At 34.1% G+C, this 27881-nt stretch overlaps 1 protein-coding gene across 3 annotated transcripts in view; it reads right to left on the reverse strand.

Moving 5' to 3' along the window:
- The window catches only part of INPP4B (inositol polyphosphate-4-phosphatase type II B), a 767278-nt gene that overhangs the window by 473811 nt on the left and 265586 nt on the right, over nt 1-27881 (reverse strand). For all 3 annotated transcript variants that reach the window (XM_031943193.1, XM_031943195.1, XM_031943194.1), the window contains exons 3-4: nt 13254-13483; nt 8848-8892 (exon numbers count right to left, since the gene is read on the reverse strand). In XM_031943193.1, coding sequence (XP_031799053.1) covers nt 8848-8892; nt 13254-13344 — 136 coding nt within the window. In that variant the 5' untranslated portion in view covers nt 13345-13483. The remainder of the gene's footprint in view (nt 1-8847; nt 8893-13253; nt 13484-27881) is intronic.

Raw genomic sequence — 27881 nt, forward strand, 5'->3', positions numbered from 1 at the left:
AAGCTTAAGCCAGATTTATCACCCTCTTTTTCATGCTTCTCGGGCTTTCACTCTGACATCAAAATATCATCTTCTTCACATCTGAGATTGTTGATATTTCTCCAATTTTGTCTCTAGTTCCTTTGCCTCTTTGAAAACTAGCCCGTACTTCTGGCAATTAAGTCCATATACTGCTAAAGCCCAGCTTGCAGAACCTGAAGCATTGCTGACATGTGAAATCAGCATAATTGTTTGGTAATTTGAACATTTTTTGTCATTCTCCTTCTTTAGGATTGGAATATAAACTCTCCTTTTTCCAATTCAATGGCCACTGTTGAATTTTTCCAAATTTACTACCTTATTGAATTCAGCACTTTAACAGCATTAACTTATCTCTAGCTTTTGATTCATGCAACTGGGCATTTCATATGATGTACTTTGCATGTAAGTTAAATATATAAGGCCTTGTATACAGCCTTGCCATACTCCTTTGCTGATCTTAAACTGATCAGTTGTTCTGTGTCCAGTTCTAACTGCTGCTTCTTGAACCTGCATACAGGCTCCTCAAGAGATAATCAAAATTGAGTACTCCTATTTCCTTGAGGATTTACTACATTTTATTGTGATCCACATAGTCAAAGGCTTTAGTGTAGCCAATAAAGCCGAAGTAGATTTTTTTTTGAATTCCCTTTTTTCCTCTATAATACAATAATAGCTGGCAATTTGGTCTCTAGTTCCTTTGCCTCTTTGAAAATGCAGCCTGCTCCTCTGACAATTCCAGTTCATATACTGCTGAAGGCTAGCTTGCAGATCTGAAGTAAAACCTCTCTCGCATGTGGAATCAGCAAAATTATTTGTAATTTGAATATTCTTTTGAATTTGAATGTCCTTCTTTAGGACTGAAACATAAATTGACTTTTTTCCAATTCAATAGCCACTGTTGATTTTCCAAATTTGCTAGCTTACTGATGGCAGTGCTTTAATAGCATTATCTTTTAGGATTTTAAGTAGTTCAGCTCTAACTCTTTTACCTCCATTAGCCTCATTGTTAGCAAAGCTTCTTACTCCACTTCATTCTCCAGGATATCTGGCTCTAGATCAGTCACCACACCATTGTGGTTATCAGTGATGTTAAGATCTTTTTGTATTCTTTCATGTGTTCTTGACACCTCTTCTTAATCATTTCTACTTCTGTTAAGTCCCTACTCTATCAAGCCCCCAAAAAGGCCTCCTAGAAAAGATCTGTAATAATTCAAAGAAGTTTAACCTTTCCATCCACACAGAAAAGGCCAAGTGATTTTAAATGTCATTGCCTAGACATTAACATGCATTTAGATGGAATATAGAGCTTACCCATCAATAGCAGGGACATATCTGGGACAGGTAGTACAGAAGAACAAGTTACTTAGTTCTTTAAAAAAAAAAAAGAGGAAAGTGGGAGGTTTTCTTTGGGAAATTTCAAAAATTCTTTGATTAATTCAAGCTTCCTATGAAAGCAAAGGCCTATCTTTTTAATACTACTATTCTACCAGTGCTGTTGTAAGGTGATAAAACATGGAATTCAACATTCTCCCAGGAATTCAAAATTCAAATCACACAGAGGGCAATATAAAGGAACATGATGAATATGAAAACAGGTTCAGTAAATCATCAGTAAAGAACTTCAAAAAAGAATACCAGTCAGAGAAGTCATTAAGGAATTGTATGATAGGAAAAAAAGACATGATAGTAACCTGATAAGGGTAAGGGAAAACAGATGAGAAGTCAAAATTCTCTAATGACATGCTCCAATATCAGAAGAAGTGGAGGAAGGAATACCTCCAGCAAATGGGGTGAACTCCCTCTGGCAAACTTATGAAAGGACATGGGTACAAATCATATAGGATGGGAAGGCATGAATGTTGATATCTTAGGAGAAAACAAACAATGAATTAATTCACAACTCCATTTGAGTACTATAAAGGGATTAAAGGATTTGCCAGCAATGTACCATATTGTCCTTTGTGTACACACATAAAAAGTTGAAAACTGAGTTAATATTTATTCTATCACCTGAGAGAATGAGCTCTCAACTGCCAGGACTTTCTCTTCTATGACTTTCCTGATTTCATTAACTGCACATAAAGGAATGTGCATTCCCCATACTAAGAGAAACCATGGAAATGCAGATTCTTTAGTCACAATGGCACATTTTTTCTTTTTTTGTCTACAATAAACCACTGTTGAAATAAACAGCTGTGTATGGATTCACTCCATAGTAAGTGGTTGTTGGTCTGAAAATCAATCAAACATTTAAAAATGAATCAAAACATGTTAAGTTTTTTGGGGGGAGAGGTCAGGGAAAGGACTCTGGTGATCAAGAAGCAATCAGGAAAGACTTCATGTAGAATTTGGTTCTTGAATTAATCAAAAGAAACCAGTTTCCAAGAGGCAGAGATGAAGACTCCAGACAAGACAAAGATATGGAGATGGGAAATGGTATCTCATAGGTACTGAACAACAAGTAATCCATTACTATTGAAACAGAGTACAAGGAAGGGAATAATGTCTAAGGAGAAAATTACTTTAATTGATTTATTTTTATGGTTATACATATATATTAACTTTTAAAATATACATTTCTTTATGTATCATTTTTGGGAAAGAAAAATCAGAACAAAAGGGAAAAAATAGGAAAATGCATAGGTTTTTTTCTGGATGCAGATGGCATTTCTATCCAAAGTTTATTGGGATTGCCTTGGATCACTGAAGCATTAAGAAGAACAAGTCTTTCATCAATGATCATCTCACAATCTTGCTGTTACTGTGTACAGTGTATTCCTGGTTCGCTTGTTTTACTCAGCATAAGTTCATGTGAATCTTTCAGGCTTTTCAAGCTTGTTCATCATTTTTAGAGAACAATAATATCCTATTACCTTCATATACCACAAGTTATTCAGCCATTCCTCCATTGATGGGCATCCACTCCTTTTCCAATTCTTTGCTATCACAAAAAGAGCTGCTACAAATATTTTTGCACATTTGGGCCCTTGGGATTTATTTGGGATACACATCCAAAAGAGTCACTGCTGGGTCAAAGGGTATACACAATTTTATAGTCCTTTGGGCATAGTTCCAAATTGGTCTCCAGAATGATTATACCATTTCACAACTCCACCAAAAATTCATTTAAGGAAACTATTGTAAAAGCAAGAAAGGACCAACTAGTGAAAATCTTTAAATACCTAAGAAATTTCTACTTGGTGGAATAAAGCATTTTTTAAGTTCTTAATTTGTATAAATTATTCTGTTAAGTGCTAAGGATAAAATTAGACAGGCCCTGATCTCAAGAAGCTCATGCTCTAACTGGAGGAGGTAACACAAAGAGGAGGTTTCATGTTCATATTCATCTTTGGTGAACATACTAAGGCAGAGAAAATAGCAGAGTGAATGGGTAAGGCCTTAGGAACTTTGAGGAATAATCACAGGGCAGATGGTCAAAGTGAGTGAGGTGGTAGTTAACATCCAGATAACTAACTGTGGGTATTCAATACTTGATGGCAACTAGGAAATGAAATAATTAAAGTTGTTTGTGGAAGAGTAACATGATTTTTGCCTGCTCTACAAGCTTTACAAAAACCATTTATTAGGAATGACTATTATTCTTATTTTTGACAGTAATGATGATAATGATATATAGACAGATGCTAATTCCATAAAATACATCAATCTCCTTTGACCTACAAATCATGTGATGTTCATTTCAGATAGCATGTGTTCAATAAATATTAGCTCAATAATTAGCCATCTCTGATATATACCAAAATAACAACATTAATAACAGCTAATAATTACAACTATACTTACTACATCCCAGGTACTATCTAAATACTTTATAATGTCTACATTAATAGGATAAGTTCACTTAATCAAATTCTAGACTTCAAGCCTACTTGAGGCATGCTAGTGTGATAGGAAGAATTTTAGTCTGAACTCTTAGAGATCTGAGTTCCAGCCCCAGCTCTGGTCTTGGTGAAGGTACTTGACCTCTGTTTCCTCAGTTTCCCCATCTGTCAAATGGAGAAATCTCGACAGTAATCTTTTTTTAAGGGGTAAGTAGGTGCTTATGGTGGATAGAACATCCAGTCTACAGCCAAGAAGACTCATTATCCTGAGCTCAAATCTGACTTCAGAAACTTACAACTATGTGAAACTTGGCAAGTTCTTGTTGCCTCAGTTTCCCCATCCATAAAATAAGCTGGAAAAGGAAATAGTAAACTGCTCCAGTATCTTTGCCAAGAATATTCTAAATGAGGTTAGGGAAAATCAGATAGGACTGAACAATACCAATTGATGAAGTAATTGAACTATCCCTCCCAAATCAATCAATCAATGTGTCAGGCATTGCATCCTGTTCCCAGGCCTCAGTGAGATAATTCTGGGCTCCTAAAGACTAAGTCAGTGAAACCCAAACTTGGACAAGATCCTATCAAACTAAAAGGACTTTGAGGGATCTAAAAAAGGCTCTAACAATGTGATTCAAAGACTGGGCTGAGTTTGAAGAGCTTCATCATCAGGTTTGCCAAAAATTGACCAGATTTTACACCTGGCAAAGTGCCACTAGGTACTTGTAGGTACTCAAATGCACCTTCAATCTAAGTTCCTTAAGGGCAATGACTGATTATTTTGCTTGTATTTTTGTATTCACAGTGTCTCCTGTAAAATGCTTGCTAATTGAATGGATTTGATTGAAAGTCATCTATTTAGAGAGAGAAGGGTGCTCTGGCTCCATTGAGAAAATGCAAATGTAAGCGAAATAATATGAAATATTAAAAATGTACACACGTACATATATTCATCACAGTGTAAGCATAAAAAAAGCATGAAAATTCGGAAGACAAATTTTAAGTCATTATCATAGATAGAAAAATTAAAAGAACCACTAGCAGTATTTTCTGAATACTTCCTCCAAGAAGCTCTGTTAATTCCAAAAATGATGATAGTAGTAGTAGGAAGAAAAGGAGGAGGTAAGTAGTAGTAATAATAGCAATAGCAACATTTATACAGAACTTGAGAATTTTATTTAAAAATTTCTACATATTAACTCATCTGATCTTCTCAACAAATCTGTGATATGTTAATGTCCCCCTACTAATGGAGTGGTTTACGTGACTTCTTAGAAGCATACAAATATTAAATATTTTAAGCAAGACAGGAACTCAGGGTTCTAGTCAAAAATCATTACTATCCATCAAGCTATGTATCTTGATGCTTTCAAGGTAACATAAGGCAAGTAGTAGCAGCATGGGGCAAAATGCTCTTGAAAAGGAGGAAGAAGTGGTTATCTTCAGCATTCGGCAGACAATCCTTCTCCATCATACTTTTCCAGATAGAATCCTGCACAACTTTGAAAAATATGGGTATCCTCCTTAAATGACAGCTTCTCTGAGTGGTGAATATCATCCACAAACAAAATCAGGGTTATCTTGTGCCTTCTAATTATTTTTTAAAGTGGGAAAATGAACGTGCCATCAGTAAACCCAAAAGACTTCAGTGAATGAAATCAGAAAGTAATAATGTAATGCAATTAAGATTGACAAGTGTGAGGAATAAAAGGAAATGTGAGGGAAACTTTCATTAACAAAATCAAAACTTGGGGGGGGGACCCTGCAAAACCAAAAGAATGAGTGTATTCGTTTTAAAAAAAATTCCTAATCACTTCTTCATCACCAATAGTTCTCTTTGTATCTCACCCTGATCCCTCCCAGAGATCCATCCCAAATAGAAAATTATCTATATATATTTTTTTTTCTTTTCTTTTTGCTGAGGCAATTGGGGTTAAGTGACTTGCCCAGGGTCACACAGCTAGGAAGTAAGTGTTAAGTGTCTGAGGCTACCAGTCAGGTCCTCCTGACTTCAGTGCTAGTATAAATCATATTTTTTAAACAGAAGATAAATCAATAAAACTGATCACTACATCTGAAAATACATTCAGTGTTATACTACCAAGGATCTTCCATCTTGTCTTCTCATATGTCTTCCTTAGAAGTGAAAAATGTGGGAGAAATTATGCTTGTTCTTGGTAATTTGACAACATTCACATTTTGATTGTTTTGTGCTGGTTGCTCTTTTCAAGAACAAAGTATGTTCCAATGATAACTACATTAAGATGGAAACTGCATAGGAATAAAAGAAAAATAATCTTGATGGAGACATACAGAGAGTGAAATATGTTATGACACTGTAGAGGACGTATTTCATTTATTCAGTTGTAAACATTATAGCAAAGCAAGTTGAATTTATTGTATTAATGTCCAATATGGTTTATCACAAATAATTAAGTAGAAAAATGAATTCAGGAAGCACAGATACTGTCACATAGAAGAAATGATTTAATTTAAATATAGCTAGGTGCTAAATCCATAAAGAACAATGGGAATGAGGTGCTCATTTTTCAATTTATACTCATCTTGAGCTATCAACACATACTTAGGTAATTAGATTGCTCAATTGACTATTACTAACCTCAGCCATTGAAATAAAGAATATGATATATGCATTAACAGGATCGTTTCTGTGATGTCGAATGATTTGAAAGGATATGATGACATGAAATACAGTAGGAGTTGGAAAATAGTCAACACAAAATGAAACTCATATTTTTAATGGGTACTATGGAAGTTTTTTCATGATTTAGAAATCTTTGAATATTAGAGTTTGAGACTTTGAGATAATTCAGTTGTAATCTCTTCCTTTTATAAATGAAGAAATTGAGGGTCAGAAAATTAAAAGGGTCTACTCAAGGTTACTAAGCTAATTAGGAGCAAAGTAGGTACAGAAGCCCCATTTTCTGACTTTCACATCAATCAGTGGTCATTCTGGCCAAGGCTACAGAAGTATTCAAATCATTCTAGTCCCCAGGTAGAATGTAAGCTTTTGAGATCAGGAATTGTTTTTACTTATGTGTTTGCATCCTGAATATCTAGTAGAGTGTCTTTAAATGTAGCAGGCTCCTACTAAATTCTTGGGAGAGTACACCAGATTCAAATACTTCACCAAGTAAATGACAGTTTTAATGTATTTTTTAAAACTCAAAGTTAAAAGTATAAAATGTAAAGGCTGAAAAACTCCTGACTTCTTTTTCTTCATCATACCCTATAGCGTTTGAAAAATAGAAATCTCAACATTATGAATTTTTATGACAAATAACATATTTGCTTATCGTATAATGATATTAATATTATAGGTACAATTGACTATAAATTATATGGTAAAATTTCACAGATAGGAGTGATCATCTCATTTAGGAGTTAACTTAGATTTCTAACTAGATTTCTTAAACAGTAAGAGTTGACAATCTTAAATATATAGATATGGAAAGAACATCATGTTCAGATGAAGATATCTTCTAGGTTCAAAAGTAGAAATCCCTAAAGATTCCAAGGCCAATTTCCTCAGCAATCACTGCATATCAATCAGGCAGTGATATTTCTAGGTGAATAGCTCTATAAAATTCAACTGTTCTTGAACCTAAAGTGAATTTCCAGTTATAAGTATTGACATGAGAGAAAAACTCAAAACCTTGGTTTTCTTGTTTGTAAAGTATAACAACAAAAACATGTAATTTAAAGTTTACGAGGCTCTTTAAAAAAAAAAATCCTATTTGATCCTCACAAAGTATGTAGGAAGTAGATGCTATAAGATGATAACTTAGGGGGATAACATAGTAATATGATGAATAAACTGAGGTAGGCAGGTTAAATGACTTGCTCAGAGTCACATAGCTAGTAAGTATCTGAGGCTGGATCCTCACTCCAGATCGAGAGCACTATTTGCCTCAAGGGGCTATTATGAGGAATAAATGAAAAAAAGCTTTTTGAAAGCATTTGACTGAAAACCAGTAAAAGACTAATGCCCTTAGTAATGCTCCTTCATTATTCTAAGTAATTCTCTTTTGACTTTCAGTACCAGGAAGAGAAGACAAATTTTCATTCTACCTGGATTCTTCACTTGAGATATGTATGCTTCTGTTTCCAATTGAGAATTTCTAAATGTGGATAACTAAGCTGTATCTACATTTCTTTAGAAACTTTTAGAGTAAAAATGAAGCAATTTCCACCCATATTTCTACTCATCTTCTTCTCTTCTAAACAAGATGCCCTTTGGCTTCCTCCAGCACCCAACTTTTCACCTCCCTTTTGTACATGTTAGATCATTAGATCTTAAACTTCTTGAGGATAGTAAATACCTTTGTTTCTTTGTGTATCCAACACTTACTACAGTACCTGACACTTGATAAATGTTTATTAAATTGAATTGAGTTGAAAAATGCCTATGACCTATTAATAGAATCCCCTGTCAGATTCCAGCAAGGTCCCCCACTGAAATTCTATAGCCACAATTAGATCACGTGAAATACTTCTCAGCCTCAGATTCAAGGTCTAGATGGAAGAAGGGAAGTGGGAGGAAAATGAGTCAGATCATATCTCTGAACAAAACAGAGAGCTCATCTTCCAGCTCAAGGACCACAGGATCATATGCATTAATGTCCCAAAAAAGTGAATGAGATAGTCCCACCTACTTCAAACTGTGTTCAAAGTAGTTTGACATATTGAATATAATTAGAAATGGAAATCAAGTACAGCAAAATAACGGTTTGGACATGTATACTTATTGTGTATTTAATTTGTAACTTTAATATATTTAATATCTACTGGTCATCCTGCCATCTAGGGGAGGGGGTGGGAGGAAGGAAGGGAAAAATTGGAACAAAAGGTTTGGCAATTGTCAATGCTGTAAAATTGCCCAAGCATATAACTTGTAAATAAAAAAACTATTTAATAATAATAATAAAAAAAAAGAAGTGGAAATCAAAATAAAGTTGCTTACCAAGGCTGAATTCCAGCTTAGGCTCATTTTCACTCTTCTGAATACCTACAAATAAAAGATGTTAATAAGTTCATCAAAAGAGATATAATTTTTCATAGAATAGCTGTGATGGTGGCAGTGGTGGCAGTGGTAAGTAGCTGTAACTATTATTTACATTTATGTAGTGCTTTTAGATTTACAAAATAAATACTTATATAAATATCTTATTTGACTCTCTTGATAATCCTGGGAGAAAGATAAGGAGAAAAGATAAGGAGACTAAAGCAGAGAGCAAGGGACTTGGCCAGGGCCACATAGCTAGTCTAAAGTAATATTCCAGTTTTCCTCACTTTACAACCAAGTCTTTGTTCCTTATATTGCCTCACTGGCAATGAGGCAATGATAATCTTTTAGGAACAAAAGAGTCCAATATATTTGTTACTGCAAAGGGCTAGTGATCCGGAATTGCCTATAACTACTCTTCCATTTGAAAGCTATCTCAAGCCATTGATATCTGGCCACCTCTTCCAATTGAGCCTGAAAATTCTATACAGAATTGACAATACAATTGAACCTTCAAGGATTTGCTATGTCAGCATACCCTCTACCAATTAGTTCCTTCATATTTCAGTAGATGATTAATCAGCTTTTTGAATTGTAGCCAAAGAGTTTCATGACACCATGGCTGACACTTTTTGCCAATCAACTTCTATAGCAATAGCTAGTCTTTATATGTTACTTTAAAGTTTAAAAAGTGCTTTATAAATATCTCATTTTATTTTCACAATTATTATCCCCATTCTCTAGATGAGGAAACTAAGGTAGATAGCACTTAAGGGATTCTCTTAGGGTCATACCATGGGTAAATGTTTTTTGTTGGATTTAAACTCAGTTTCTGACTTCGGATCCAGTGCTTTTATCCCCTGTGCCATCTAGATGCCTGTCCATATAAAGGGATTTTTCCAATCACTTTAGAGGGTTTATATTTGTTTGTTTTTAACTGTTTTCTAGTCAACTAAAGCATTATTACATGACCCAATTTACTTCTCAGATGGGGTTGAATTTTTATCTAAGTAGATTAGGTAGATTATCTAAGGGGAGGACAGAAAAATCTGAGTATTTATTAGGAGGAGACACTAAGAATATTGGGTGATTTATGGATAAAGGGAAGGAGTATATAGAGCCATTGGAATTGAAGCTAGTGAACCTGAGCTTAAATTGAGGCTTTTCTTCCTTATTATCTGTGAGATCTGGGGCCATTCATTTAACCCCCTGGGGCGCAGGTTATTTATCTGTAAAATCAGAGATGCCTCAAAGATCTCTTTATCATTCAGTATATTCTCTTGATTCTGAAGTGACATGGTTCTAGGAGAATCCATGATAGTAACAGGAGATAAGGTTGAGTTCAGGTATTCAGAATCTGGGTTCCAATTCTTACTCAACAAAACATCCTTTATATTCTGTGACCTCAAAAAGTCACTTATTCTATGTCTTCATAGTCACTTATTCTATGTCTTCATTTCATCATCTATAAGAAAGCTGAAATAAATAACTTTCAGGGTTTCTATAACCTATATGGTCAGCTACTGTTCCTTTAAAGAAACAAAGATTGATGTAGATAAGAGAAGTTATATATCAGACTGGTTTCTCTAAACATCCATTTTCTTTTAATTTCATGGGGAAAAATAATGTGGCCAAATGTAGTCTGAAAAAATTTTATACTGTTAAAAACAACAACAAATCCTATGTTATTTAAAGGAGTTAAAATTCTTCATGGTATTATCATTTTAAGTAAAATTCCAACATATATAAGGAGAAACTAACAATGTATTCAGTACAAGGTCGGTTTGAATGCACTCCGAATCATAGGAATTTTCCTAAAGCATATTATAACTTCTGTGTTAATTCTGTTCTAAGCCCTAACAACTTTACTCACAAAAATGAATCCAATTTATCAATCATTTATCAAAGATTTGTGGATGATATAAACAGCCTCATTTGTGAGTGCCAAATGATCAGGCAATATAAATTTTCAGGAATTTTTTTTTTTTTAAGAATAACACAATTCACAGTCAAAGAGTGTAACCAAAAACTCTGAGATCTTAAGTTTGAGAGAAACACTCTTTTCTCCAAAATATACTAATTACTTTTATAATAAAGAGAATAATTCTAGAGCTTGGCTGGTAAGCTAGGCCAAATGTCTAAGCCTGGCAGGGTTATTTATAGCTCTATGGTGCTTTATGCTGGGTTCCAGGTGCAGTCTAAAGGTTCAGATAGAGTCACATTTCAAATACTTTTAAATTAATTGCCTTTAGAGTTTTTAAAAAAGGAAAAACTTGAGGAAAATAGAACTGAAATAATAATGTACACCCTGCTGCAACTATGTAATGTAAACATTAATCAGCAACAAAATTCAGGTCAAATACAATAAAGAACAATTGTTAAATGTTCTTGTTAAAGTAAAAGAAGACAGCTTTCCTTTTCTTTTTCTTCCCTTTCTTGTAAGAAATAGCATGTTGTACAAGGTGTACAGATGAGTGTTGAAAGAGATCTGTGCATTCATTTTGAAAATAAAGAACTATTATTAAAAATTAAAATATAAATATTCCCACTGCAAAAAAAAAAATAGTGTGTTATAAAAAGCTAAGGTTGCATAAACTATCCACAAAAACTCTTTTAGGCTAAGACTGTGAAAACTCAGATGCAAATGGGGTCACTAAACAATAATAATTAGGATCCCTGAGGATCACTTATTGATTTAGAAAATCACAAATTAGCAAAATGTATGTTTTATTATATTTTTATTTATTTTAGTAGATATTTTCCAATTATTTTTAATCTGGTTCTGGCACACTATAGAGTATTGAGGTCCATTACTGGCTTATGTTTGACACTTTCATTTTAGCCTATCTTGTTTGGACCCTTGACCAGCAATTTTATCTTCCTATTCCATTGCATAGCAATGTGCCAAAATGTGCCTATGATAAGCATCAGAAAATCCTCCCTCTAAACAAGGTTTTCAAATATTAGTTCAAGATGAGAGAGCAAAGAACCTTTGACATAGCTTAGGAGACTACTTTCTTGAAGGCAGGATGAGGTAAAGATATAGAGGAAATCACCTTGGGGTATGACCATGACTGTGTGTAAGGCAAAGAGGAAACCGAGTTAATGTGCTATCTGGTGTCTTCTTACTTTAATTATTCTTGCAAAGTGCTAATTTTAGCTGCTTGTAGCTGCAGAGATGGGTTAAGGACTATCAATGCCTTCTTAAAATCAGTGAAAAATCCTTGTGACAATTCTGGTTTCCATTTACTACTCTTAGAACTATAATTTGTGAGTACTTTATGTATGTGGTTGCTTAGATTTGTCTATCTAAAAAGAAATTTTATCATCAATATTTTGTAATTGTTAAGTGATCAATGGAAATGGACATTTCTCAGTGGATGATCTGTAAACTCCCAGAAATCATGTCAAACTCTGTTTCAAATCCCTAAAAGAAAAAAAAAAAAATTAAAACCTACCTGAAGTTTTATTGAAACAGTCAGTGAGGAAGGGATTGTAGGAAGACAAAGTTTCAAATACAAAGTGAAATGATTACTTGGCAGAAGGAATTCTGACCTATCAGAGATCTTAAGTGATCTGATGATGGAATACCACTCCCTATTGGAGAGTCTGGGTCTCTGTTGGATCTATATGAATGTTTTTCTTCATTACAAGATAGTATTCAATTAAAGGGGATAGTCATAGGGGAAATAAATCTGATATAAAAGTAAAAGATATAAATAAACATTTTAAAGCAAATAAAAATAACTGAATAAGTACTTGGCTAAAGAAAGAAAAAATATATAAATTCTGTATCAATTTCTACTTCTCTTTGCTGTTTTTCAGGCAACTAAAACTTTTATCATGGGATCATGTATCAGCTAATTGGGGATAACTTTTGATCCAACTGCTTGAATCAGCAATTTTAGCATAAGGAAAGATAGAAGGAGAGTTTGAATATTATGGGGAAAGATTGTGAACATTATGTGTGCCATAAGAAAAAAGACCTATAGCTATATATTATATGGGTTTGGGGTAGGAGTGGTGATTTGAGGATGATCATTATTATTTTTTGTTAAGGTCCTGATATTCCCCTCCCTCCACTGTACTACTTTAGGTTCCGCCATACATGGAAGTACATCGTTCCTAGTGCAGTACCTGCATTCCATCTTAGTTGGTGGCCCATTTGTATCCACTACAAAATGAGATGGATGAAGTCTTAAATCTATGCAACTGGCCACAGGATCAACAAAATCAATAATTTTTCATGAAAAGAATATAAAAAAAAACTAGTTATATAACAGGATTTGTTGACTTACTCTCATTCTCTCCTTTTGTCTGAATTTAGTCATTATACTTATAGTGAAGGCAGTCAACATACTTACTTGTGAACTGTAGTTCTCCCAGATCATTTGCCTGGGCTGTTGGAAGAAAATGTTGCCCTTCCTCTGCTGTTTTTTCCTCCTTGATTTCCATGGTCAACGGTCTCAGGAATTTATTTCTATTTCTCTAAGTTTTTTAGTTTCACAGACTAAGTGAAGGCTCCCAAGATGTCCAAATTAGCGTTGCTGGGGGCTCTGGGTACAGATGCGGGTCTTCTCAATGATGATCTGCACTGTGAACATAGTGATAAGCAGTAAGGACACCAGAGGCTTCAAAGCTTACGGGAGAGCATGCCTAGGGTTGGATGATGTAGGTAACTTCTATCCTCATGAGCTTATGTTCCCTGTCACAACGTCCCACCCACTAACCCAAGTCTTCCACAATCCAATGCCTTTTTGCCGCTAATGGAATACATGGCAACGTTCAGTCTCTCCAGTTGCTCCCCAAGCAATTAACGTGTTGCAAAACTAGAGAGTGGAATTATCAAAACTGAAATGTGAAATCCTTTTCCTATAGCACAGATTCTACAGCTCAGCGGGCAGCTATCACGGCTGTTAACTTAAACATGAATTCGATTTAGCAGTAACCCCAGACGGCAACTTGACAAAAGGACCAGTGGGATTTACTAGGGTGAGTGTGTCTATCATTCCTCCTATTAGAACTGTCCTTTTTGCGCAGGTTCTCATCTCTCCTTGCCAGAGCACTGATCATCATGTGAGGAGATAATTTACTGTGACATAGCTCCTCCATGAGGAACCAGGTTGGATGTGGGAGTTTCTGACCCTCTTATCAAGCACAGGGTCTGGTGCTCTTCTGCTAGTCTAACTATTTAATAATCAGGCTTTAGAGACAGGAGGGCTATATTCATGTTTATATTTTTATGTATTTATATATATTAATATATATTTATATACATGTATTTATTTATCGATATACACATACATATTATATATAACATATATATGTATATATTTATATATACATATCCACATATATAAAATATACCACCTATAACACGGTGTACATATATATGTATATATGCATAACTTACTATGTGTGCAAAAATGCATAAATACACAAAAACACATATGCTTACCTGTGTGTATTTATATGTACATACTATTCATTTATTATCTCCTTGAAGGCAAGGACTATCTTGCATTCCTCCCATTTAGCATGGTACCTGTCATATGGTAGGTGCTTAATCAATGTTTGTTTAACTAATATAAATAAATATATGTTAAACTGGAATTCCTAACTAGGCAAAACCTAACATTTTTGATTCATATTAGCATAGGATAGAAAACTCAAGACATTTAAGATCCTTTGACACAAGTATCTCACCTAGTTAGGAATTCATTCTGACATTGAGCATAGTATATATAAACAAGAAGGAACTGGGGAAAAATCAATGTTGCTTTAAAAGATGTTAGCAGTTGAATTAAAATGTACAAAAATCATTAAATACTCCCTTTCCCTACTTTCACTTTTAACTCATTGGGAAGTAGCCTGGCTTTATTTTCAAGATGGATAGGATTTCAATCATAACAAATCATCAATATCATTTCTCATTGTACTTAACAAGGAGACCTTCAGCTGGATTTGAATTATAATTTTTTTTCTAACTTCACCTGGGACAAATTAAATAAAAAAAAAAAACACTTAAAATTTCAACCAATAATGTAATCAAGCTGCAGATCAATAGATTTTGTGAGTTGATCCAAGAATAGTTTCAAAGGGAGAGGGCAGTTCTACCATTAACTAAAGAGAATTCAAACTTGAACAGAAAATCAGTGGGCATTTTTTTTAATCTTGTAAGCATTTATTCATTGCTATTGAGAAGAACAGGAAATAAAAATAGAGAGCAACATTCTCTCAAAAGCCTAAGAAGGCCATGTAGTATCATGGGAAAAGTGCTGGACTTAAGAGTTAAAAGTCTCAGTTCTCATACTTAGGGGGTATGTGGCCTTGGACAAGAAACATAACCTTTCCAAGCCTCAATTTCCTCATGGAAAAGTGAGAATTTTTAAAAGGACCAGAACAGTGTTCAGTAATTAATTAATAAGGGCTTGCAAAATGGAAATGAATTACTTAATGATCACTAGGATAGGTCTGATAATACAGTAATTCATTGGTATATTCTTTCATGTGACAAATATTTATTAAGCACCTACTAGGTACAAGTCATTGTAATGATATAAAGAACACAAAGATGTATCACACCAACTTTTGCAATCATAGCTAGCTCACAATCCAAAAGGAGTAAACCATACAAATCATTTATATATAGGCAAACTCATATTCAATAAAGTACCATGCTTATTTCTTGGTGGTATAGGGATATGGAGGTGAAAAGAAGCAGTGATCATGCACAACTATAAAAATGGCCAGGTTCCTATTTTTACAAATATAACAAAACAATAAAACACCACTTTGTTCCAAAAGACACAATCTCTCCTCTGTAGAAGAGGACATTCAGCGGCATAAAGCCAATGGCATAAAACCAAGAAAAAAGAGTTATTGCTTGGCATTCTTTGAAGAAAAAAAATTTCCACAGTGTGTCTCCTATGAATTGCAGGAAAAAACAAAATTCTTAAAACCAACATTTGACATATTTACTGAAAGCTAAGGAAGTGTTCTCTAGCTTTGTTTTGATGCCATTTTGTGACTGCTCAGTAAGACAGCGAGTCTTACAAAAAGTAAAAAAATTTACCAAATCAGAGAAATAAATTTTCACCAATGCTTCTTCCTTTCTTATAAGAGGTACACTATTAAGAGGGAAAAACACAAAGTATAATTTGTATTTTGAATTTCCAAGTATAATGGCCTCTAACTTCCATTTGGTTCTGTCCTCTTTGGTTTTAGTGAGTTTTGTTTCAGATGAAAAGTTCTGAGTTCAGTAACAATCAATCTAAATTCCAAATTAGGAAAATTCCTTTAACTTGGGCAGAGGATGGGCTTCTAATTAACATTACATATATAGTTTTAGGTTTGTTGGTAGTTTAAGAAAAAATCAGCTTACTGGAAAATTTGACTAACAAAATGGCATATTTTAGTATATTATCTATAGAGAGACATGCATTAAGTGGGGAGATTGGACTTATCTTGGGACTTGCCTCATTCTTGGTCCAATTTTCCTTGATGTCTTCCAATTATGACTCAGCTCAGTTCTCCCTTGGGACAAAATCTCCTTTTCCCCAATGTGGATGGAGCTTCTCTCCTTTATAAAAATTGTTTAAGGAGTAGCTCATTCTTGAGATCAACCAAATCATTTCCAACGGAGCAGTAATGACCTGAACCAGCTACACCCAGTGAAAGAACTCTGGGAGATGACTAAAAACCATTACATTGAATTCCCAATCCCTATATTTATGCCCACCTGCATTTTTGATTTCCTTCACAAGCTAATTGTACAATATTTCAGAGTCTGATTCTTTTTGTACAGCAAAATAACGGTTTGGTCATATATACTTATTGTGTATCTAATTTATATTTTAATATATTTAACATCTACTGGTCATCCTGCCATCTGGGGGAGGGGATGGGGGGTAAGAGGGGAAAAATTGGAACAAGAGGTTTGGCAAGTGTCAATGCTATAAAGTTACCCATACATATAACCTGTAAATAAAAGGCTATTAAATAAAAATAAAAATAATTTTTAAAAGGAGTAGCTCATTCTCACACAATGGATTTGATTGATTCAAAGAGGTATACAGGTAGTTCCTACCCAGTTTTTATTGATTAAATCAGTTAGAAAGTACTTTTAGCCAGGCAAGACATTAAAGTCCATAGTTTCAGCCCCACCTTACATGCATTTAAGATATCCAACATGAAATACAATGCTATAAAATAAAACACACTGGGGAGAAAATATATTTAAGTTTCATCATGGCTAATTAGAATAAAGAAACAGAAAATTAAGGAAGAAAAGGGAAAAAATATAAAGGGGGAAGAGGCAGAGTGACACCAAATGAAAAACAAATACAAAAAAAAGTGAAGAAACATTTCCATATTTGGGCCTTTGTAGTTGCAGTCAGTCATTTAAGTTATCTAATTTTTCTTGGCAAAAACACTGCAGTGGTTTACCATTTCTTTACTCTCATTTTACACATGTAGAAACTGAGACAAAGAGAGTTAAGTGATCAAAGTCACAAAGCTAATAAATGTTTGAGATTGGATTGGAAGTCAGGTAGTCCTGACTCCAGACTACACCATCTAGCTTCTCACCAGCTTAAATTTAAGACATAAAAGGTAATTGTTGCATTTTTCTGACTATTATCATAATATCATCCCCTCAGTACCTGGTCCACACCTTATTATTGTTCATTATTATTATTATTATTCATAAGCTCATTATTTATGAAATGTAGTCAAACCAGAATTTTACCTAAGTACAAACTACTTCCTGCACTTTCCTTGGAATATAATTCTAAGTCAGGATGGTGATTTTTTACATATTTCCATATGAATTATGTTGGGAGAGAAAAATCATAATAAAAGAAGAAAAACCATGAGGAAAAAAAACAGGAAATAAAAAGGTGAAAATAGTATACATTGATCCACATTTGGTCTCCATAGTTTCCTCTCTAGATGCAGATGGAGTTTTCCATCCAAAGTTGATTGGAATTGGCTTGGATTGCTGAATTGCTGAGAAGAAGCAACTCTATCATCGTTGATCCTCACACAATCTTGTTGCTGTTTACAATGTTTTCTTGGTTCTGCATGCTTCACTCAGTATCAGTTCATGTAAATCTTTCCCGGTTTTTCTAAAATTAGTCATTCATCACTTTTGAAAGGATAATAATATTCCATTACTTTCATATACCATAACGTATTGAGCCATTCCCCGACTGATGGGCATAACTCCATTTCCAGTTCTTAGCCACCACAAAAAGAGCTACCATAAACATTTTTGCACATGTGCATCCTTTCCCCTCTTTTATGATTTCTTTGGTATATAGACCCACTAGTGGCACTGCTGGGTCAAAGGGTATGCACAGTTTTAGAGCTCTTTGGGCATAGTTCCAAACTGCTCTTCAGAATGGTTGGATCAGTTCACAACTCCACCAACAATGCATCAGTGTCCCAGTTTTCCCACATCCCCCTCCAACATTTATCATTATCTTTTCCTGTCATCTTAGTCAAACTGAGAGGTATGGGGTGGTAGTTCAGAGCTATTTTAATTTGCATTTTTCTAATCAAGAGTGATTTAGAGAATTTTTACATATGTTTATAGATGGCTTTTAATTTTTTCATCTGTTTACATCCTTGAACCATTTATCAATTAGGGAATGACTTGTATTCCTATATATTAACTGGGTTCTCTATATATTTTATAGAGATAGAAATATATTTATATTCTCCATATATTTTAGAAATTTTATCAGAAACCATGGCTGTAAAAAATTGTTTCCTAGCTTTCTGCTTCCCTTCTAATCTTGAATGCATTGATTTTGTTTGTGCAAAACCTTTTTAAGTTAATGTAATCAAAATTATCCATTTTGTATTTTATAATGTTTTCTATTTCTTGTTTGGTCATAAATTCCTCCCTTCTCCAAAGATCTGATAGGTAAACTATCATTCTAATTTGCTTATAGTACTACCCTTTTTGCCTAAATCATGTGCCAATTTTGAACTTATTTTGGTATGGAGTGTGAGATGTAAGTCTATGGCAAGTTTCTGGCATACGATTTTCCAATGTTCCCAGCAATTTTTGTTAAATACTGTCTTATCCCAGAAGTTGGAGTCTTTGGATTTATCAAATAGTAGATTACTAGTAGAGTCTTTGATTATTGTTTTGTGTCCTTAACCCATTCTACTAATCCACCATCTATGTTTTAGCCAATACAAAATGGTTTTGATGACTGCTATTTTATAACATAGTTTTAGATCTGCTACTGCTAGGCCAATGTTCTTTGCATTTTTTCCCCATTAATTCCCTTGATATTCTTGACATTTTTTCTTTTTCCAGTTGTATTTTGTTATGCTTTCTAGCTCTATAAAATAATTTTTTGGCAGTTTGATTAGCAATGCACTTGATCTTTTCTTTTTCCAGATGATTGATTTCCAGTTTGATTAGTATGGCACTGAATTACTAGACTAGTTTAGGTAGAATTGTCATTTTTATTATATTAGCTTGGACTACCTATTAGCTACTGACATTTTTCCAGTTGTTTAGATCTGACTTTATTTGGGTAAAAAGAATTCTGTAATTGTGTTCATATAGCTCTTGATTTGTCTTCGCAGTAAATGCCCAAATATTTTCTTTTGTCTATCATTATTTTAAATGGAATTCCTCTGTCTCTTGTTGCAGGGCTTCATCATTAACATATAGAAAAATTGATGATTTGCATGGATTTATTTTATAACCTGCAACTTTTCTAAACTTGTTAATTGTTTCAAATAGTTCTTTGGTTAATTCTCTAGGATTCTCTGAGTATACCATCACCATCATATGATCTGCAAAGAGTGATAGTTTCATTTTCTCATTGCCTACTTTAATTCCTTCTATTTCTTTTTCTTTTCTTATTGCTAGAGCCAACACTTCTAGTACAATATTGAATAACCCGGATGATAGTGGGTATTTTTATTTCACCCCTGATCTTACTGGAAATGCTTCTAGCTTCTCCCCATTATATATTATGCTTGCTTATGGTTTTAACTAGATGCTGCTTATCATTTTCAGGAAAACCCCATTTACTTTTATGCTCTTTAGTGTTTTTAATAGGAATGAGTGCTGTATTTAGTCAAAATAATTTCTGCATCTATTGAAATTATCATGATTTCCATTAATTTTGTTATTGCTATGTTCAATAATGCCAACTGTTTTCTTTATATTGAACCAGCCCTGCATTCCTACTTTAGATCTTATTAAGTCATGGTATATTATCCTGCTGATAAATTGTTGTAATCTCTTTGCTAATATTTTATTTATATTTTTACATCAATATTCATTAAGTAGAATAGCTTATGATTTTTCTTTCTCTGTTTTGATTCTTGATGATTCAGGTAGCAGTACCATATCTGTGTCATAAAAGGAATTTGGCAGGACTCTTTCTTCACCTATTTTTTCCAATTAGTTGATAAAATATTGGAATTAATTTCTCTTTAAATGTTTTGTAGAATTCACTTATAAATCCAACTGCTTTGGCAAATTTGGGGGGGGAAGTTCATTGATGGCTTGTTCAATTTCTTTTTTCTATAATGGGGTTAAGTATTTTTTTTCTTCACTGTTAATCTGGACAATTTATATTTCTGTAAATATTTACCAATTTCAATTAGATTGGTATTTATTGGAATACAGTGTGGCAAAATATATCCCAATTATTGTTATAATTTCTTCTTCATTGGCTGCAAGTTCCCCCTTTTCATTTTTGATGCTTATAACTTGGTTTTCTTTTTTTCTTTTTCTAATCAAATTAATCTAAAATTTATCTATTTTGATGTTTTTTTTAAAATAAAAACCAACTCTTAATTTTATGTTAGTTCAATAGTTTTTTCAGTTTTATTAATCTCTTCTTGGAGTTTCAGAATTCCTAATTTCGTATTTAATTGGGAGTTTTTAATTTGTTCTTTTTCTAGCTTTTTTAGTTTAATGCTCAATTCACTGATCTTCTCTATTGTATTCATATGACTATTTAGAGATATAAAATTTCCCCTGAGAATTAGTTTGGCTGCATCTCATAAGCTTTGGGATATTGTCTCATTATTGTAATCCTCTTAAATGAAATTGATTATTTCTATGATTTGTTGTTTGATCCACTCATTCTTTAGGATTAGATTATTTCTAGTTGCTTTTTAATCTATCTTTCCCTGGTCCTTTATTGAATATAATTTTTATGGTATCATGATCTGAAAAGGACGCATTTACTACTTTTGCCTTGATTATGAATTTTTAGGCCCTTACATGGTCAATTTTTGTGTAGGTGCTATGTACCATTGAGAAAGAGGTATATTTCTTTTTATCCCTATTTGATTTTCTCCAAAGATCTATTATATCTAAATTTTCTAATATTCTATTGAACTTCCTAACTTTTTTCTTGTTCATTTTGTTGTTTGATTTACCTAATTTTTAGAGGGGAAGGTTGAAATTTGCTATGTCTTGTAACCAATATAACTTTTCTAAGAATTTGTCTGCTATACCACTTGGTGCCTCTATAGTTAGTACTGATATTACTTTATTGTCTGTGGTACATTTTAATAAGATATAGCTTCTTTATCTCTTTTAATCATATCTATTTTTGCTTTTGCTTTATCTGAGATCAGAATTGTTACCCCTGCTTTTTTATGTTCAGCTGAAGCACAATATATTTTATTCCAGCTTTTTACCTTTCCTCTGTGTATCTGTTTCATATTTTCTTTTAAATAACATACTGTTAGAATTCTGGTTTTTAGTCTACTTGCTATTTGATTTTGTTTTATGGGAGAGTTCATCCCATTTACATTTACAGTTATAATTACTATCTGTTTATTTTCCTCCATCCTATATTCTCCCTTATATATACTTTTCCTCCTCTCATTACACTGTCTTCACTAATATTTTGTTTCTGACCCTGTGCTCCCTTTTTTACACATTCCTTCTACTGTTTCTGTCCTCCCTTCTATTCAGACCCTCCCTTTTCTTTCCCCTTTCTCTTCTGAATTAAATTTCTATACTCTACTGAGTGAATACATAATTCCCTCTTTGAGTCAAAACTGATGAGATCAAGCTTCAGACAATATTCATCCCCCTTCCTTCTTTATATTGTCTTTTGTGCTTTATCATGTGATCTAATTTACCCCATTTCATTTCTCCTCTCTTCCCAGCACAATCCTTTTTCCATCCCTTAATATCTTTTTTTAACCTTCACATCAGAGTCATTTTATACCCACACTATGTATATCCCTTCTAACTGCCCTAATAAAAAATTACAGTTCTCAAGAGTTACAGATATCATCTTCCCATGGAGAGATGTAAACTGTTTAACTTTAAAATAATGTTTTTCTTTGCTATTTACCCTTTTATGCTTCTCTCAAGTCTTGTATTTATAGATCTAATTTTCTGTTTAGTTCTGGTCTTTTCAATAGAAATGATTCAAAGTCCCTTACTTCATTGAAGATCCATCTTCTCCCCTGAAAGATAATGCTCACTCTTGCTGGTTAATTGATTCTTGGTTACAATCCAAAATTCTTTGGCTTCCAGATTATAGTATTACAGTCCTCCAATCCTTTATTGTAGAAGATGCCAAATCCTGGGTAATCCTGACTGTGGCACCTCAATACTTGAATTGTTTTGTTTTGTTTCTGGCAGCCTATAATATTTTATATTTTTTGAGTTTATAGTTCTGGAGTTTTGCCACAATATTTCTTGGAGTTTTCCTTGTGGGATGTTTTTGAGAAAATGATTGATGACTTCTTTCAATGACAATTTTGTCCTCTAGTTCAAATATATCAGGACAGTTTTCCTTCATGATCTCTTGAAGAATGCAATTCAGGCTCTTTTTTATTGTGACTTTCAGGTAATCAAATAATTTTTAAATTGTGTCTTCTGGATCTATTTTCCAACTCAGGTGATTTTCCAGTGAAATATTTTCCATTTTTACCAATTTTTTTTCATTCTTTTTGATGTCTCAGAGTCAGTTTCCATTTGTTTGGTTGTAGTTTTTATGTGAAATTTTCTGCAGTTAGCTTTTATATCTCCTTTTTCATTTGACTAATTTTACTTTTCAAGCGTTGTTTTATTCAGTGGATTGATTTTGCATTTGGCCAATTGTATTTTTTAAGGGATTGTTTTCCTTTTCCAAGCTGTTAACTTTCTTTTGCATACCTTGTTTTTCCTTCCAATTTTTCTCCCACCTCTTTTCTTAGATTTTAAAAATCCTTTATGAGCTCTTCTAAGAAGACTCTCTGGGCTTGAGACCAATTCACATTATATGTGGGCATTCTGTTCTCTTCTGAGTTGATGTTTTGATCTTTCTTGTTACCACAGTAGTTGTCCATGGTCAAAATTCTTTTTTTCTTACTCATTTTCTTTCTTTCCCACTCTATTTCATGACTTTTTAAATTCAAGCTCTGCTCTTGAAGCATAAGGGTCACTGTTCCAAACTTCTTTGAGCCCTGGCTTTTAGCACAGGGGTTCCTTGTGTTTGGTATCTTGCTTACAGCATTGAAGGTAGCAAGACTTACTCCTGCCCATTGTTGCCGGGTTTCTTGGGCTGATAATCTGCCTTCTGAGCTGGGACCAGAGGTTGTCCCACTGGTCTGATCTGCTATTGTTTTACTGAGTCAGGACCAAGGGAGAGCCCCAGTTGTTGATCTACTGTGATTAAGACTCTCCCATTGGCTTTCCCAGACACTGAATTTGGCTAAGTATCCCTTTCATCCCAATGAGAATGACCTTTCTTGAAGTCCTTCCAAATTTATCTTGAGCTGGAAAATTGTTTCATTCTGTCTCTTCATAAGCTCTGTTGTTCCAGATTCTATTCAGAGGCTTGGTTTCATGTGGTTTTTGAGGGAAAAGGGAGAGCTCAAGGAGCTCCCTGGCTTTATTCCACCATCTATGACACATGTTGTTTTAAAATTAACTAGATGAGCTAGTCATCAGCTGGATGGCACAGTGGATAAAGCACTAAGCTTGTATAGGAAAGAACCTTCTTTTAACACTTACTAGCTGTATGATCCTGAGTAAATCAAATGCTCTCAGGCTCTATTTCCTTATCTGTAGATGAAGAATTGTATCCTTCTAGCTTTAAAAACCATCATTCTGTGAGTGCTTTGTTGTCATTCTTTTTCCACCTGTTTCTTAACCACTCCTTACAATCCAAATTCAAAAGAAGTAAGCTGTCTGAATTTCGTTTGCCAGTATTATTCCACCCATCCATAAATGAGTTGACTAAATAGTCTTGGCTTTTTTGATCCAGAAATAGAGATTCAGAGTGACTGTTATCAGAATCTTGCCGTTAAAAGCAGGGTTTTAAAGCTGACAAACGGAATTCAGACTTTTGGTTTCCAACAGGTTGCAGACATTCCAAAATGACACATCATTCAGGGGAAATCTTAAAGGAGGTAGGATTCCCAAAGGCAAGGCATGTGTAGGCAGTTTCAAGGTATCAGTAAAATCCTCTAGGAGGTAAGGTTTAAGGAAGTGGTGTAGGTGAAATATCTCAGCCAGAAATCTTTGCTCCTTCCTCTTCCAGGAAAATTGCCTACCACCATAAAAATGTATCACAAAATTCTATGCTGTTCTCTATCATGTTTTAGTTCTGCCAGAGTTTCATATCAATCAACAAGCAATTTAAGTGTCATGGACAATACAGTCCTATAGAAGAAAGATCCTGAGACATCCACCCCAAGGGAAGGGTTGGGGAGAGGCCATGAAGCACCACACCTCTCACATAAAGACATTAGGGCACCCTAGTGGGAGTAAGGGAGAAGATGGTGGAATGATGGTCCATAGAAGGACTTATCTGGGGCTAAAAAAGGGCTGTTAACTTTTTTTTAATCAATCATTCTTACTAAGTACTATGTTCAGTCATTTCTGTAACAGTGCAGATGCTCTAAGTTGCTCTAAATTTCAGTGTCCTGAAGGAAAAATCTCAGTCACTCCATCCTAGTAATAATTTTACTCCCAGAAAAAAAAAATATAACCATGGTCATGATCTTGTACTGAATTTACATCATACACATGGCTCTCAGGCCATTTTTTTCTTTAGTTCACATGGACTCTTTTGCTTTAAAAAAAAAAAAAAGTTTGACCATCTAGCATAGTAAAAGACAGTAACTAAACTTTAAGTTAGAATTACCAGGTTTGAATTTTGTCTCTTTTTTACCCAAAAATACATAGCCTAATCATTTAAGTTGTCAGCTAATGGATAAAGCAATGATCTTGGAATCAAGAAGATTCATCTTTGTGAGATCAAAATCCTGCCTCAGACACTTGCTATCTGTATGTCCCTGGGTAAGTCATTTACCCATTTGCTTCTGTTTCCTCTTCTATAAAATAAACTGAAGAAGACACTGGCAAACTACTCCAGTATCTTTGCCAAGAAGACTCCAAATGAGATCACAAAGAGTGAGATACAGCTGAAATGATTTTTTAAAATGTCTCCTAATCTATAAAATGATCTGAAGAAGGAAATGGCAAATCAATTTAGTGTCTCTGCCAAGAAAACCCTAAATGGGGTCATGAAGGTTTGTGACAGGACAGACATGAAAAAATAGCAACAAAAAGACTCAATTTCCTCATCTGTAAAATGGGGTAATGATACTAATCCAGAGTTATTGGGAGGAAGTAAGACATTAAAGCACTATAGAAATGAATTATCATTATCAAGTGAATTTTTTAGCTCATCTTTTTTAATTGAAATTTTCTCTTCTATTTTGAATAGGATCATATCACAGAAAGAGTGAAGCACCTAGAAGGCACAGTGCTGTACCTGGACTCAGAAAGAACTGAATCAGACCCTACATATATGGCCGCTGTGTGACCCTGGGAAAGTCACAGCTTCTGAAGTCTCGGTTTCCTCACTTCTCAAGTGAGAAGAATAGTAATTACCTTCCAGGATTGTTATAAAAATAAAATGAAAGAATATGTATAAAGAGCTTTGCAAATCTTAAAGCTCTTTCTAAACACTAGTGTTATTAAAAATATTTCAGACACAAAATATAAGAAGATTGCATATAATAATGAAAATTTCCCTTCTGTACAGTTTTTTATAATAAACTAGTTGGTTGATTTTTATCCTTTGTTCTCAGAGTTCCAAAATGACACTACTATGTAAGAGTTGAATTATAAAATGTCCAACGGTGACTGATCAGACCATTAGTGAACAGAAATACACACACACACACACACACACACACACACACACACACAAATGTCTTATTTCTTTAGGTCTATTCTATTTCTGGACTTGTTTTTATTTTAACTTTGGTACCTTTTTTTTTTTTTTTTTTTTTTGGCTGAGTCAATTGGGGTTAAGTGACTTGCCGAAGGTCACACAGCTAGTAAGTATTAAGTGTCTGAGGGAACACTTGAACTCAGGTCCTCCTGACTTCAGAGGTGGTGCTCTATACACTGCGCACCTAGCTGCCCCTACTCCTGTACTTTTAAAATGTTTGATGCTTTATTGGTTTTCTTTTCTTCTTTCCTTTTTTTTTTTCTTTTTCATCTGTCACTACCTACTCATACCAACTCATCTTCTCAAAAAGCAGTCCAAAGAGTGTCAGAACTTCTTAGTACAGCAATATGGCAGTTCCTGACATAGTCTCTGTTTAGGCAGAACCTTTGTGTCAGAGAGAAACTTAATTCTCTGGGTTGATTTTTGTTGCCAACATATGTCCCTAGTACCTCAAAGTCAACATGTCTAAAATTAAAATGACTTTTTCTCCTCAAAACTGTTTCCCTTTTATCTTGGGCATTATCATTATTTATCCTCATTTGAAACTGAAATGTTTTCTGATTTTACCCTTTCAATAATGCCAGCAGTTTGTCCAAGGTTTGTTGTAAGAAAAAAAAAACACTTTTGCAATATCTGTCATATCCATCCTCCCTTCTCTTTATTTCCACAGCTGCTCCCTTCGGGGAGACTCTCATTATCACCTGCCTGGAATATTACAATAGCCTCCTAATCAATCTTCCTACTTCCCCTGTCTCTTTCTTCCAATCTATCATAGCCAGAATAATCCTCCTTCTGGGCAGATTTGATCATGTCCCTCTGTACTCAGAAGGATTCAAGACCCTGAACAATTTTGTTTCTATTCCTTTCAAGCTTTATTTTACAGTAACATACACTATATTCCAGCCAAATTGAAACTCACTATGCCCTATAAATACACTTTGTTTCGACAAATTATTTTCAATCTGTCTTCCATAACATGTTAGGAGCCAATTGTTTCGTGTAGTCTCTCCTTTAGATAGGGAATGTCTTTTATCTTTCTATGTATTTCCCATTTCTTAACAGTAATGGTACATAGTAGGAACTTAATAAATGCTCAATGACTGACAGACATACTGAATTGTTCAATCGCAGTATTTCCTTTGCTTGGTTTATTTTTTATTCTTATCTCAAGTGATTAAATATCAAGTGATTGAAATCTTGCCTATATAGTCATTTAATGAAATTCAACTAATGAATTAACTTAGTGAAACTTTTGCCTAAAGTTTTATCATGATCTCTTCCCCCCTTTCTGCTCACCTGAAGGAATTTGGAAGTGAAAACTGCTCTGTAGGAAATGAGCCAAGTTATGAACCCTCTTCCTCAAGAGAAATTAAGGTGATACAAAAAAGGGCATGGGGATTATGCATCCCATTATGCTTGAGGGAGCAAATTTGTTCAGTTGTGATTATACCTTTTGAAGTAAATATTTCTATGCAAGAGCTAATCTGACTGTTAGTGACTAACTGGAACTGGGTTGCAGAAGACCATCCTTTACAGGTTACAGCAACAACATGGGTGGGATGCTAAAGCCACTCACTCACCTTAAAGGTACAAGAGAAGCCTAAGGTTGAAAATATAAATTCCCTGACCTTGAAGCAGTGAAGTCCAAAGCAATCCATGTTATGCTTACAGTATAAATGTTTTATTGTCCTTCCCAAGTTGGATGTAAGTTTCTTGAAAGGAAGGACCTACTTCTCCTCTCCCTGAGGGCCT

The sequence above is a fragment of the Sarcophilus harrisii genome, chromosome 6 (assembly GCF_902635505.1).
Source record: "Sarcophilus harrisii chromosome 6, mSarHar1.11, whole genome shotgun sequence".
Classification (NCBI taxonomy): Eukaryota; Metazoa; Chordata; class Mammalia; order Dasyuromorphia; family Dasyuridae; genus Sarcophilus; species Sarcophilus harrisii.